The sequence below is a fragment of the Triturus cristatus genome, chromosome 2_1, assembly GCF_964204655.1.
Source record: "Triturus cristatus chromosome 2_1, aTriCri1.1, whole genome shotgun sequence".
In the NCBI taxonomy this organism is placed as follows: domain Eukaryota; kingdom Metazoa; phylum Chordata; class Amphibia; order Caudata; family Salamandridae; genus Triturus; species Triturus cristatus.
Window position 1 is genome coordinate 32,056,903 of NC_140581.1, and position 15,517 is coordinate 32,072,419.

General features: G+C 43.9%; 1 protein-coding gene across 7 annotated transcripts in view; it reads left to right on the plus strand.

Annotated features, from left to right (window-relative positions):
* The window catches only part of LOC146863653 (putative E3 ubiquitin-protein ligase HERC1), a 1,482,062-nt gene that overhangs the window by 784,029 nt on the left and 682,516 nt on the right, over window positions 1–15,517 (plus strand). For 5 of the 7 annotated variants that reach the window (XM_085627737.1, XM_085627739.1, XM_085627735.1 and 2 more), the window contains exon 41: window positions 7,995–8,099. The exons of the other annotated variants lie outside the window; for them this stretch is intronic. In XM_085627737.1, coding sequence (XP_085483863.1) covers window positions 7,995–8,099 — 105 coding nt within the window. The remainder of the gene's footprint in view (window positions 1–7,994; window positions 8,100–15,517) is intronic. 7 annotated transcript variants of the gene reach the window in all.

Sequence of the window (15,517 nt, forward strand, 5' to 3'; positions counted from 1 at the left end):
TGATTTGTGACAAGATCTTGAATTCACCTCACGCACATACTTTCTTCTCTGTAAAAAGATATTAAATGCATCTCATGCACACACCATCTGTCTCTGAAACAAGATCTTGAATACACCCCATGCACATACGTTCTGTCTCTGTAACAAGGTCTTGAATACATCTCATGCACACATTTTTAATCACTGCAAAAAGATCTTGAATACCCCTCAGGCACATACCATCTGTCTCTGCAATACGATCTTGTATATACCTCATGCACACACCTTCTTTCTCTGTAACAAGGCCTTGAATACACCTCATACACACACCTTTTATCTCTACCAAAAGATCTTAAAAACACCTCTTGCACACACCTACTATCACTGTAGCAAGATCTTGAATACACCTCTTGCACACACCTACTGTCTCTGTAAAAAGATCTTGGATACCCCTCATGCACTCACCTTCCGTCTCTGTAACAAGATCTTGAATATACCTCATGCACACACCTTAAGTCTCTGTAACAAGATCTTGAATACACCCCATGCACACACCTTTTATCTCTGCAAAAAGATCTTAAATACACCTCTTGCTCATGCCTACTGTCTCTGTAACATGATCTTAAATACCCCTCATGCACTCACCTTCTGTCTCTTTAACTAAATCTTGAATACAACTCATGCACACACCTTTGTCTCTGTAACAACCTTGAATACATCTCATGCACACATCTTTATCTCTGCAAAAAGATCTTAAATACACCTCTTTCACACACCTACTGTCTCTGTAACAAGATCTTGAATACCCCTCAGGCACACGCCTTCTGTCTCAGCAATACAACCTTATATATACCTCATGCACATACGTTCTGTCTCTGTAGCAAGATATTGAATACACCTCATGCACACACCTTTTATCTCTGCAAAACGATCTTAAATACACCTCAGGCACACACCTTTTATCTCTGCGAAAAGATCTTGAATACCCCTCAGGCACACACCTTCTGTCTCTGCAATACGACCTTGTATATACCTCATGCACACACCTTCTGTCTCTGTAACAAGATCTTGAATACACCTCATGCACACACCTTCTGTCTCTGTAACAAGATCTTGAATACACCTCATGCACACACCTTCTGTCTCTGTAACAAGATCTTGAATGCACGTCATGCACACCTTGTATCTCTGCAACAAGACTTTGAGTACACCTCAGGCACACACCTTCTGCAATAAAAACTTGAATACAGCTAATAGACACACCTTCTGTCTCTGTAACAAGATCTTGAATACACCTCTCACAGACACCTTCTGTCTCTGTAACAAGATCTTGAAAAGACCTCACCCACACACTTTCTGACTCTGTAACAAGCTCTTGAACACACCTCATGCACACGCCTTCTGTCCCTGTAACAAGACCCTGAATGCACCTCGCTCACACACTTTCTATCTCAGTAACAAGATTTTGGATACACCTCATGCACTTCTCTTCCATCTCTCTAACAAGATCTTGAATGCAGCTCCCACACCTTATGTCTCTGTACCAAGATCTTGAATACACCTCATGCACACACCTTCTGCTCTATAACAACATCTTCAATGCACCTCACATACACACCTTCTGTCTCTCTAACAAGATCTTGAATACACCTCACGCACACACCTTTTATCTCTGCAAAAAGATCTTGAATGCACCTCATGCACACACCTTCTGTCTCTGTAATAAGATCTTGAATACACAAAATGCATGCACCTTCTGTCCCTGTAACAAGATCTTGAATACACCTCACACACAAACCTTCTGTCTCTGTAACAAATCGTCAATACAAGCCATTATGCACACCTTCAATCTCTGTAACAAGATCTTGAGTACACCTTACACACACACACACACACCTTCTGTCTATGTAAGATCTTGAATACACCCCATACACACACCTTCTGTCTCTGTAACAAGATCTTGAATACAGCTCACACACACCTTCTGTTTCTGCTACAAGATCTTAAATGCACCTCACACACACACCTTCTGTCTCTGTAACAAGATCTTGAACACACCTTACACACACATCTTCTGTCTCTGTAGAAGATCTTGAATAGACCTCAAGCACACACCTATTGTCTCTGTAACAAGATCTTAAATACACTTCACACACACACCTTCTGTCTCTGTAACAAGATCTTGAACACACCTTACACACACACATCTTCTGTCTCTGTAGAAGATCTTGAATAGACCTCAAGCACACACCTATTGTCTCTGTAACAAGATCTTAAATACACTTCACACACACACCTTCTGTCTCTGTAACAAGATCTTGAATACACCTCACACATCCACCTTTTGACTCTATAACAAGATCTTGAATACACCTCACACATCCACCTTTTGACTCTATAACAAGATCTTGAATATACCCCATGCACACACCTTCTGTCTCTGTAACAAGATCCTGAATAGACCTCACTCACACACCTTCTGTCTCTGTAAGAACATTTTGAATACACCTCATGCACACACCTTCTGTCTCTGTAATGACCTTAAATACACGCCATTCACACACATTTTATCTCTGCAAAAAGATCTTGAATGCCCCTCATGCACACACCTTCTGTCTGTAACAGGACCTTGAATATACCTCATGCACACACCTTTTAACTCTGCAAAAAGATCTTAAAAACACCTCTTGCACACACCTACTGTCTCTGTAACACAACCTTGAATACACCTCACACACATCATGACGCGGTAGATTGCCACTAGCTGCGCTGCTCGCACCCTGATGTAATTTGCGTTATTTGCACATGCTTTTAAACCCAAAACTGCTTTTCAATCATTTTTAGAAACTGTGATAATACTGTGGAGGGCAGTGGGGAAACAATCATACCTGTGTGTTGTTTTTGGACGTTGCCCTGCACCCTGGTCCGTCGCGGCAAGTGCCGTTTGAACGGAGGGTGGACCTCCCCCCTCTCCCCCTCACTTCCGGGTCACCGGGGATAAAATCCATGCCAGGACGAACGCGCAGCGGACACGTGCAGCGGGCGCACCGGCGGCGCGCCAAAGGCGTGCCAAAGGCATGCCCGTCTGTGCCCGTCCGCGCCAAGGACGTGCCTAAGGCAGGAACCCCTGCCCAAACATCACCTTTACTAACATACAGTTCCGTGGTCTTAAGGTCACTCAACGTTAGGAGGGAATGCTACCACCAAGTTGCCCCGGATAAAATATGGGGCTCCTACACATGTTACAAGTGTAGACATGCGTTTCTGGATAGCGCCCCCACAGTGACCAATAAGATGAGCCCTTCCTCTTCAACCCGCAAACTCAAGTTGCAAGGAGGACTTATTAAAGCAAGGTCTCTTAGCAAACACTGCCAAGATATTAGAGATTCAATATTGGATATGCAGCTCGATTTCTTGTTCATCACAGAATCTTGGCTGAAAGAATGCTCCAATCCAGACATATCCATCGCACTCCCCCCCCAACTACACTATCCACAGGAAGGACAGGACAGAAGGGAGAGGAGGTGGATTGGCCATCATCATCCGTGACTCTCTCCCCTGTTCCACTCAAGACCCAGTCTCCTTTAAAGGCGCGGAAAGCCTAGGCTTCCGTATCTCTCTAGATGCCTCCCTGTCATTTTCAGGGGTCCTCATCTACCGGCCACCTGGACATAGCACTACTTTCATAGGTGATGCCTTAAGCCAGCCACTTCTCAAATACGCCAATTTTACTATGCTAGGGGATTTCAATCTCCATTTGGAATCCAAAGGATCCCCTGGTACAGACAACTTTCTTCAAATAACCGAACTCCTCACGCTAAAACAACTTGTTGAGCACCCCACTCACCAGGCTGGCCACATTTTAGATGGCATCTGTTCCAATTTTTCTGCTCTTACGGTGTCCCCTCCCATCCCACTAATTTGGACAGACCATTACTTGATCCCACTTACCTTAGAGTACTCGACTACAGGCAGTCCGGACCTCTCCCCCCTCAATTCTAAAACCTGTCGCAATTGGTCCAAACTCATAAATAACCCCAAACTTTTGTCTCATGCTCAGTCATGCACACCAACCCTCACAGGTAACCCGAATCAAGACTCGGGCCACATTCATACCCGGATCTCCAGCATTTGCAATGACTTAGCGCCCCTAGAGTCTCAGGACAGAAAAGGAAAAAGGAAACCAAAAATTCAGAGACCTCCCTGGTTTACTCCTGAGCTAGCTAAAGAACAACATCATTGCAAACAAAAAGAACGTAAATGGAGAAAGTCCTACACTATCGAGGATAGGAGAGCCTACAAAGCTTGTAGAAGACTTTACCATGTCCATATTAAAACTACCAAAAAAGTATACTACTCAAAAGCCATACTGGAGTCTAAACTTGATCAGAAATCTATTTTTAAAACAGTCAACTCCTTCACAAATCCCAAGGGATTACAGAAAGACCTACCCCCCTCACAAACTCTGTGTAACAATATCTCTAATTACTTCGAAGAGAAGATTTCCAAAATACAAAAAAAAATTCCCCTTAACTCCTCCAACATCGAGACTGAAGCCCCCATCCCAGCCTCAACTTCCTTAGGTTTCTCTACCTTTACTCCAGTCTCACTGGATTCCACACTCAAGGCTATAATGACCTGTAAATCAGGATCCCCATTGGATGCCTGCCCCCCCAGGATTTTACACAAACTTATTGATACAATCAAGCCAGTCATAAACCAAATCGTCAATTCCTCGCTAAATACAGGCATTGTCCCAGATGACTGGAAACTTGCCCTGGTTAAAACCCTCAAAAGAAAGAAAACGTGGACGCATCGGTCCTCTCTAACGTACGGCCTATTTCGCTGCTCCCGGTGCTGGGCAAAATAACGGAGAGGTTCGTGCTCAAAGAACTTTCAAATTTCATTGAATCTAACAATATCCTTCATCCTCAACAATCCGGGTTCCGTCCTAAACATTCAACGGAGTCGGCCGTTTTAGAGATCACAGAGGTATTAAAAACCCTCGCTGACTCGGGTAAGAAAGCGGCTCTGATCCTCCTGGACCTTTCCGCCGCGTTCGATACCATCTCCCATCACATCCTTCTTGCAAGACTCGAACGCGGCGGTATTACGGGTACCGCCCTGGCTTGGATCAGATCTTTTCTTACCAACCGCAGAAAAACCATTGCGCTAGGCCCCTTCCTTTCCACAGAGAAGACCATAACCACAGGTGTCCCTCAGGGCTCCTCCTTGAGCCCTCTGTTATTTAACATTTACATTGCCCCCCTCATTTTCCTTATAAAATCCTTTGGAATTGAAGTCACCTCATACGCTGACGACACCCAAATGATCGTCTCCCTGGACTAAAATAATAATGAGGCCGAAAGCAATTTCCAAACATGTCTTTCGCAAATCATAAAGTGGATGAAGAACAATCACCTACAATGTAACACCGACAAAACTGAAATGCTACCCATTGGCAGGAATGTGACCTTCATCCCTGACAGTTGATGGCCGGAAGGCACTCCCCCTCCACCGGAAACGGTTAAAGTGGCTAGAAACTTGGGGGTCAAGTTTGATTCTGCCTTATCATTTCTCCCCCACGCTCTAGCCACAGCGGGCACCTGCTTCAGCTTAATGAGATCTCTGAAGAAATTCTTTGATCTGATTCCACTGGCAGCCAAGAAATCTGTAACGGTTGCCCTAGTCCTTTCATCTCTGCAACAAGATCTTGAGTACACCTCACGCACACACCTTTTATCTATGCAATAAGATCTTGAATATACCTCACACACCCACCTTTTGTCTCTATAACAAGATCTTGAATACACCCCATGCACACACTTTCTGTCTCTGTAACAAGATCTTGAATAGACCTCACACACACACCTACTGTGTCTGTAACAAGATCTTGGACACACCATGCACACGCCTTCTTTCTCTGTAACAAGATCTTGAATGCACCTAATGCACACACTTTCTGTCTCTGTAACAAGATTTCGGATTCACCTCATGCACTCCCCTTCTTCTCTGTAACAAGATCTTGAATACACCTCACACACATCTTCTGTCTCTGTAACAAGATCTTGAATACACTACATGCACACACCTTTTTACTCTGCAACAAGACCTTGAATACACCTCACACACAGGGGCGTAACACAGACCCCCGCAGCCCCTGCTCTGCGGGGTGGCCCCAACCTCCAGGGGGCCCCCTCAGCACTACACTTCGGCTGGAGAGCTCCAGATGGAGTTCAGAGGGGCCCCTCCAAGTACCCTGCAGGGGGACCCCCTCCAGTTTCGTTGCGCCACTGCTCCCACATACTTTTTGTCTCTACAACAAGACATTGAAACATTTACCATCATCTCAAAGGAAGTGTCAACTTGTTTGGAAATGGGAAAAGGTGTCCTCTGGATCTCTTCCCCTTTGTGAATGTTGATAAAAAGGTTGTCGGGGACTAAGCAGTGGTGCATAGGACCACTGCTAACTCTCAGGCAATCAAACAAGAAACAGCATTCCCTTTATTATTTCCTTTCCTTTCTGGAAAACGGGCTGCATTGTTTTTTTAAGTTTACTTTGCCTAAAACGTATCACAGATATGGTGGTTTGCTGGCCCCAGCAGGCCACCATTTTTGTAATGGCATCCAATCACAGTGAGTGTCAATTTACAACCTGCCACATACATATTGATGAGGTAGTTTCTATTGGGGCCCATTAAAAAGCAGAGTTGTATAAACCGGCCTATTAGTACACAGGTGAGTTAGCTAAATTCCTTTCCGGTAGCAAAACATCAGCGTGAAAATTGCAACCACATTCATGTGAATGGAAATTTCACAGTTCCTGAATGTTTATAACCAACCTATTAATAGGCAGGTTGGTTCTTAAAATTCCTTACTGGTCACAAAAATACCAGTCGCAATTTGCCGCCAGTATTTTGCAGCCATCACTAGTACAACTGGCCCTAAATTTCTACTTGCACTCAAAGCAATTTTATTTTTTATTTTTATGACTCCCATATAATGCGTTCTTAGGCCAAGAATGTGATACTATATTCTCAGACTTTTGATTCGGCATGACTCAACTGTATTATATTGTTTTTCTTTGTCTGATTTCACCATTATTTTTGTTGTAAAGCGCTCCGATACCCTCGGGTCTGGCTAGCGCTATATAAAACTCCTAAATAAATAAATAAAATAAATAAACTTGTGTGAAAGTCACACCAGTACTAATGTCCTACCTCTTAGCCATGAAAACCAGACTCTTTCCTTCTCAAAGACTTTTACCCAGTTGGGATACGCCCCTCCCCCTTCTGACAGCCGCTTACGAGTTAGTAAAAGTTCCCCTCAGAAGCTTGTGTGAGCAGTGCTTTGTGGGCATGCTGTAAGTTGCCTGTGTGAGCTCTGAGAGGATTACACTCTTGGTGTGTATGTTTCAAGTAGCATTAATTATTATAATTAATGAATTCTATTCTATAATTGAGATAGAACTCTGAAATTCATGGGTCTGCCTTGTTTAATTGCCTCAAAACTATGTATAAGCACCCAAGCTTCATTTACAGCGATTTCAGACGCTTATCCTATGGTGTATGCAGGATCTGAGACTACACTTAGCAGAATATGGTAAGGATAAGGGAAGGCTATGGTAAGAGTAAGTTAAGAGTACAGTTAAAGTAGGGTATGACTACGTAAGAATAGAGTAAGAGAATAGTAACAGTAGTGTAAGAGTAAAGTAAGATTAGGGTAAAAGTATGGTAAGACTACGGAAGAGTAAAGTAAGAATACGGTAAGAGTGGTAAGAGTAAGATAAGAGTACGTAAGAGTAGGGTAAGAGTATGGTAAGAGTAAAGTAAGAATAGGGTAAGAGTAGGGTAAGAATAAGTTAAGAGTGTAAGAGTAGAGTAAGAGTACAATTAGAGTAGTATAAAAGTAAGTTAAGCATATGTAAGAGTCGGTATTATTATGATAAGAGTAGTTTAGAGTACTCTTAACGGCTGAGATTGCATTTCTGTCAAGTGAACCTTTCTGCCTTACAGCACAACCTGCCACATCCGCAATGGTTGAGTTCTCTGCCGTGGTAGGACCGCTGCTGGAGATGGGCTTTCCAAGGACACAGGTCTATCAGGCATTTCAAGACTCAGGTATGAGGGCCGGACCCACAATGTGTTTATCCCAGAGCACATACCTGTACTTTCTAAGACATTACCCATATAAATGAATTGAAGTAATGCGTTTACCATAGGCATCAACTAGTGGTGGCCAAAGGTAGCAGATACTAGACTTGGTCTGCTCGTCAGCTTCCCTGGCAGTACACTTGCTACTTCTGGTCAAGAATTCAATGGCCTAGATTTCCATCTACACTTTCTATTTTTTGCCTTTTCCCTTAACCCATAAGGGGTCAAACTGTGAAGTTATCTTGGACTAATGGTTACAGGATAACACTTCCACCATACCCCTGTATTTTTTTCAAAGTGATATCCATGGTATCTATACCGTATTGTTTGAAGAAGACAGAGGTACAGAGACTCCTTAGAATGTCCTTCCACATCAAGGGGTTGACCATGTTATACATGATTGTATTTATGCCCAAACAAGTTGGTTTGGGTCTAGGCCCAATCATTAGAGTGACAGAGAGGCTGGAATGGAAGTTGTGCTCTTTGCACACCACACAAGGATCTAATTCCTAGAAGTGAAGAAAGGACATGAGGAGTAGTCAGAGACTTGGCAACTTAGGGCCACATGCATCAACGAGAAAACTGGTCGCAAACGGGCAGATTAGCAGAATCTGCCCCTTTGCGACCGGTATTTTTGCATTTGGGATGCATCATCCCAAATGCAAAAATCGCAATTTAAAGAATCTCTAAATAGCGATTCCTTAAATTGCTCTTGCATTTAAGGAATCCCAAATTGAGATTCCTTAAATGCAATGCATTAAAGTTAAAAAATAAGCGATTTCGCTAATAGGGGGAGCAAATTACCATGAAGTTGAACTTCATAGTAATTTGCAAAAACTTTGAAAAATGCACTTTTGTGCATTTTTCAAAGTTTCATGTTGCGCACACACATGCCCTTAGAGCATGTGTGTGTGCAACATATGTGCACAGATCAATTTCAGGGGTGCAATAGGGTGTCATTTTGACACCCTTACACCCTTGAAATTGCATGAGCAATTTGCGAGTACCTACTGGTACTCGCAATTTGCTCATGCAATCTCCAATTCATTCCTATGGGCCTGGAGGCCCATAGGAATGAAGGGGACGGCATTCCTTAATTGCGACTCGCAATTTGCGACTCGCAATTAAGGAATTTGTAGGAATCGCTATTATTATAGCGATTCCTACATGCATAGGCTTTTGCAATTCCTTAATTGCGATTCCTTAAAAATCGCAATTAAGGAATCGCAAAAGTCTTTGGTGATGCATGTGCCAGTATGAGTTAATGCGGCAAAGTGCAAAGTTGTGCCTCTGGGGTGAAGAAACTCTAAGCACTTGTTTATTATACGGCCATTGCAGGCCACCAAATAGCAATTATTCATATGTCAGGTGTGCTTACTTGAAACTTAGGCTCAGATCCATGGGTGGAGCATGGGTTTCCCTACACATTCACCCATGGATCTTGGTTAATTTCCAGAGTTACCAAGAGTGGTAAACATGGGATTGCGTCAAAGTACCACGCCTCCCACCAGAGGCGCAGCAAGGAGAAATATCTTTATTTTTCCTCATTGTTTCCTCTTCCTAGGTGCCCTGCTGCATTCTACATTTTGCGTCTGTGCAGGCAGAAAGCAGGAATGTGCCATACATTGGTAAATATGGCACATGCCTGTCCCGCAGTACAGCAAGTTGTCTTCCTACGTTACATAACAATCCAAAGAAAATATCCACTGAAATTGAGGGCCGCTCTCTGAGTGAGCGCTGTTGTCTGGTGTGTGCCTAGAACATTTCCTGGGTTTGGTTTCTAAAACACTACAAGGGGGGGACAGGGAGCATTTGGAAAACAAGCATTGGCATAGCCAATAGGTCTCGCCTTTGGGACCTTATAAGTGTTTAGCCATGCAACAGTTGCATAACTAAATACTTATAAGGTCCCAAAAGCGAGACCTATTGGCTATGCCAAGCGGGCATGCGGCCGCGAAAGTGAAAGTGATCGCGATCAAAGTGCCGTGGGGCCACGAAAGTAATCGCGGTAAAGTGCGGCTTGTGCGCCCGCGCACATGCACTGTAGCCCCAGGCTGGCCTGGTAGCACTTTTTGGAGCCCTCTCAATAAGTCTCGCCAGACCAGCGCATGCGCTGGGTCAGGCGAGACCTAAAAATGTCTAATAGTGACTAGGACTCCAGATATACAACTCAGCTGCCAGGCATTTTAGTATTAAAGCCCAAATGGGCCAGCCAATCCCGAGTTCATCACAGGTCTCTCGGTCTCTGAATGCCTAAGAAAATATACATCCTATTGGTGTACTTTTGCATATTTAAAACATGTAACTTGATTCATGAACTACATTTAGCCTTTTAAAGAACTGGATGCCTGGTGCAGTGGAGCGCTTTATAGGCAAGGAAAATAAAACTTGCAATTGGCATTTAATTAAATCTCCAAAGCACGTGCTCCATACATGAAATTGTCAACAATGTTTTTGCACCAGTTTTTATTCTCAGCCTGCTGCTGTCACTGGCTGTCAATTAATTGAGCTCTCAGTCCAGCAGTTGGCTGTCTGACTGCAGCCTTCACTTGTCTACCATAGCTGTGATGGTAAACAGCCTCCCTGGTTTGTCACAGAGTTTAATATGCACCCTACATAATTATGCAGGATTCACTGTGCTATCAAACTGCAATTCAAATCAGTTCAGGATTAAAGGCACAGAGCAGTACTGCTTCCTTAATTGCATTGTACTGTGCTGATCACATTCAAATACCCATGACTCGTTCCCTCAGTGGAGCAATAAGTCAGGGGGATTCATATTCAGGCAGGTGACAGGGCCAAGCCATTAAAAGTCAGTTATGCAGAAAGCCTGGCTGGTTTTATTCACGTTAATGAAATCAGTGAAATGAAACTGTAATAGATTTATCAAAGCTCAGATGGACTTGCTGTAAATCAAACTGGGCAGTAGAGATGGGTTCCAGCCCCAGCCGTGGATGTCAGACAGCAGCATGTGAGACGTGCTGACATTCCTCGTGTATGGGTCTCCTGCACATGGGGCCTATTCCCAAGGCGCTGCATTTTATTTGGTGCCTGAAGTATGTGACAGAAGTGGATAAAACCTAAAGCCGAATCATTGCACAAATTGTTTTATGCCTCTTTTCAACTCGAACAGTAATAGCTTTTTTTCCTAGGATTGCCATTTTTTTTTTTTAAAGTTGTCAACATTTGAGATGCTTACATTTCTGCGTCAATAACAGGTCACCTTGTAGCTCCTGCACGTGTCCAGTCGTTATTTAATAATACATTTTTTTTAAAAAGGTTCATTCTTCGCCGTTGCTGTAGGAAACCAAAATTCAAATATGTCCAGAAAAGGTGCCAAATGCACCGGAGTCTGTGAAAGTGACGAAACTGCGAGTGATCGATGTGCACAGACACAATAAGTTATCCATAAAAGGGCATTATAAGAGCATAAACTAAGGACTGTGAAAAGGCATCCTTTGAAAACAACAGTGTGGCACCTTTCTTTAAATACATCTGCAGATTGCGAAACACTTAATGCCAGACGCATTGATGAATAAAACGCCCAAAAAAGCGAGCACATGAACTATATGACAACGACGACCTCAGTTCGTCAGCAAGTATCTACCAACTAAAGTTGAATCCAGGAGATTTAAAAACAAATTATAAAAACGTGCAAAACTAACCAATGACAGCAAGAGACTAAACACAGGGTGCACTTAGCTGTTTGCAAACCTCAGCACGACCTCTGCAGATTAGAACTCGGATGATTTGCATAAAACCATGAATGCAAAACGAAAAAGTTTTTTGTGATGGGAACTGTACAGTTATTCTCCGTAAAATGCCCGATTATGTGACTGTTGGGAAGCAGCAAAGAAAAGAGCGCTCCGAGACATAAGTCAGCCGGCCCATTTCAGCTGTACATGTTCTAATCGATGCATACAGCCCCGCACACTTCACCCTTGTTGGGGAGTGAAAGCTGAAATCTTAGCGAGCGAGCAGCCGGAGACGCGATATGTGGTGGGGGAGGGGGAGTAGCGGGAGTTGTGTGTGCGCGTGCGTCATCGCGATCGCTCTGAAAGCGAAAGTGATCGCGATGACGCACGAGTTTTCAAAGCACTGCTGAAGGCTAGCGCGCGTGCACGTTCGCGTGAACGCAAGCGCTAGGCCAGCCAGCAGCGCTTTGAAAACTCACATACAAAATGTCTCTCGCGAGACCTAAACAGTAGCTCCAGTACTGTTGCTCCCAAGCACTCACATGTACTCACTGATTGGTAACTGTTCCTAAACAAAGAGCCATAACCAACTTGGTTACGTAGAAAAGAAAAGACGAAAAAAGGAAAATAGTCTCTATATGTGGTTCCCAATTGATGAAGGTGGGGGAATTTCTCCTTTAGAAATTAGTGCCCTCACACACTCTTGCGAGTGTCATGCTTCATCATCAGGCGTTTCTCCTTGTGGGGGTGGCGCTGCAGTCCTCCACGTGCCCCGCGAGAGGGCTCTTTGTCGGAGATCTTTTAGGAGACGCCGCAGTTGTGCATGTGGGTGTGTGGGCCTAAAAGGGGTTAGTGCAAGTGTATTAAAATTACCACAACGGTACCCTGAGGTAAATTTTTATTTGTAGGTCCGGGAGGTAAAAGAATTATACAGGGGAGATGGAGCACCTCTAATAACAAATATCGTAGATGTCAGCATATTACTTTGCTGCTCTCAGTGCCCGTGTGTGTTGGTGAATGTGAAAATTAGTCAACATGTTTCGCGTTGGGAAATAGGTCCCTAATGGATCCTGGTGCGCTTCGTCAGGACCGTGCAGTGTGAAATCGTGAATAAAAATTGGAGCGGGGAAAAGACACCTTATATTCCTATGATATCTCTGTTAAGGTGTAAGTGCGTCATTGCGCTCATGGGAACATCTCAATCATGTTCCTGTTATTACTTGGTGGAGAAAAATAACAAAAGGAATAGAAGACAAACATATAGAGACATACATAAGTCATTGTGAATACAAATCCACATTAAACTTAATTTCGGCAGCTGAATGACACCATGCATCTTATTGCGGTAATTGTGGAAAGAGTGCCCTTGACATTGTCATACTGCCACATGTGCATGTTTGACAGCGTCTGCTGTCTTAATCTATGATTTGTGGGGAGGTCTCATGCACTGGCCTCGTATTGACTGTGCACGTCGTGTTTGTACCGAGTGAGTAATTCAAACACTTGTTTGCATCATGGTGGCCACCAGTGTTAATATATGCAAATTCTTTTACTCTTACCTCCCGGACCTACGAATAAAAATTGACCTCAAGGTACCGTTGAGGTAATTTTAATACACTTGCACTAACCCCTTTTAGGCCCACACACCCACATGCACAACTGCGGCGTCTCCTAAAAGATCTCCTAAAAGATCTTGTGGGGCCCGTGGAGGACAGCATCGCCACCCCCACAAGGAGCAACGCCCGATGATGAAGCATGACACTCGCAAGAGTGTGTGAGGGCACTAATTTCTAAAGGAGAAATTCCCCCACCTTCATCAATTGGGAACCACATATAGAGACTATTTTCCTTTTCTTCTTTTTTAATTTCTACGTAACCAAGTTGGTTATGGCTCTTTGTTTAGGAACAGTTACCAATCAGTGAGTACATGAGTGCTTGGGAGCAACGGCACTGGACCTACCTTTTTTCCAAATGCTCCCTGTCCCCCCCTCTTGTAGTGTTTTGTGATTTAGTACGGTAGCCAGCCGTGGGACAATACTATTCTATCTTTCCCCTTTTCTCTCGCAAATTTTACATGATCTCAGAAGTCCTAGCAGCTACACTCTAAAGATCCCAAACATCACAAAAAGCACACTTTAACTCCACAACAATGGACAATCCTGGCCTAAGCTTCAACGATGATACAGTGCCAGAAATACTCAGGGCACCATCATTGCTCGCTGGAGATGGAAGCGCAGAAACAGGGAGCAAGAATGATGATTGGAAAGCCTTACAGACATTGAGAAAATTACAGATTAAGACAGCCCTACACAGCACGATGATGACTGAATATCTAAGGGCAAATATAGCACCGAATGGTCTGCTAGTGACACTGACACCTCGGATCTTCTTAGAAGATTTTACATTCAGAGAAGAGTGGTCAAAGATAGCGTGGAAATGCACAAGAGACTGGCTTGTACTTATAATCGACACGGCCAAACGTCTATCGGACAAACTCCTCATTTCAAATCACCTTGGCAGAAACAGGCCTGAAAGTGGGGGTCTCAATCACAGCATTCAACACACGTCTGGCGGAGATTAATGAAGAAATGACGGAACACAGAGACTTCTTGACCAAGCAAAAGATAACGAAACTTCAAAAAGATGTCAAACGATTTGACCAGGAGAAGGTGTACCCATACACGAAAGAGGACTATGTTTCCGAAAGATATGATACATCCTCAGAAGAGGTGAGCAGGAATAACTCCAGAAGATCAGGGTCGATGAGTAGCAACTCCAGCTATGAGGGGAGAAATTATACACTACCATCCAGAGGGTCTTGGAGATAACCACCACCACTGTTCCAAAATTTCCCACCCCACCCATTCCAACAACAACCATACGTGGTTCAATGGATGGGTCACCAGCCAATGTGGACACACCATAGGGACACCCGCTCCAAATACCACAATATCAGCAGTTTCCAAACCCCCTTTTCACAACAGAGGAAGGGGCAGAGGAAGAGGCAGACGGAAAAACGGATCATGGAATGTGCACTGGCAGGAGCCAGAGCAAATGACTCTGAGGAGCAAGACGTCAGGACTGAAACATTACTATTCAACTTGTCATCCAGGTTGCTGTCCAACCTCTTGGAGAAGGGTTTGGGGTTCATCCCGACACCCTGTGAGCACTCATTCAGACTGCATCAAGAACTCCATCAGTTCTTCAGGAAGGTGAGATTGAAGGCCTTTTTTCAGGACAAACCAAAGACCCCTGCAACCGGCACCGGGCTGAAAAAGAAATCCAAATTCACACCCACGGCAGCGATGACTCCAAGTGAAGTGCTCATGTTTGAGCAGGCCATCCTGAAGGATATCACAAACCTTCCATACCGACGCACTTTTGACAAGCTGTCTAAGGAAGAAAGGACACTTCTGAAAGGCATTATGGAAGACGCATCAATTATCCTCAAACCAGCCGATAAAAGCGGTGCCATCGTGATTCAGGACATTGGCACATATGATTCGGAATGCCATCGCCAGCTCACAGATACCAAATATTACCTCCCCATTGAGGAAGATCCGACAGCGAGACTGACTATGAGGTTAAGTCTGGTCACCAAAGCTGAAAGCGAAGATTGGATAACAGCCCAGGAAGCAGCGTTTTTGATAAATGAAAACCCAAGGATTCCATACTACTACACACTACCCA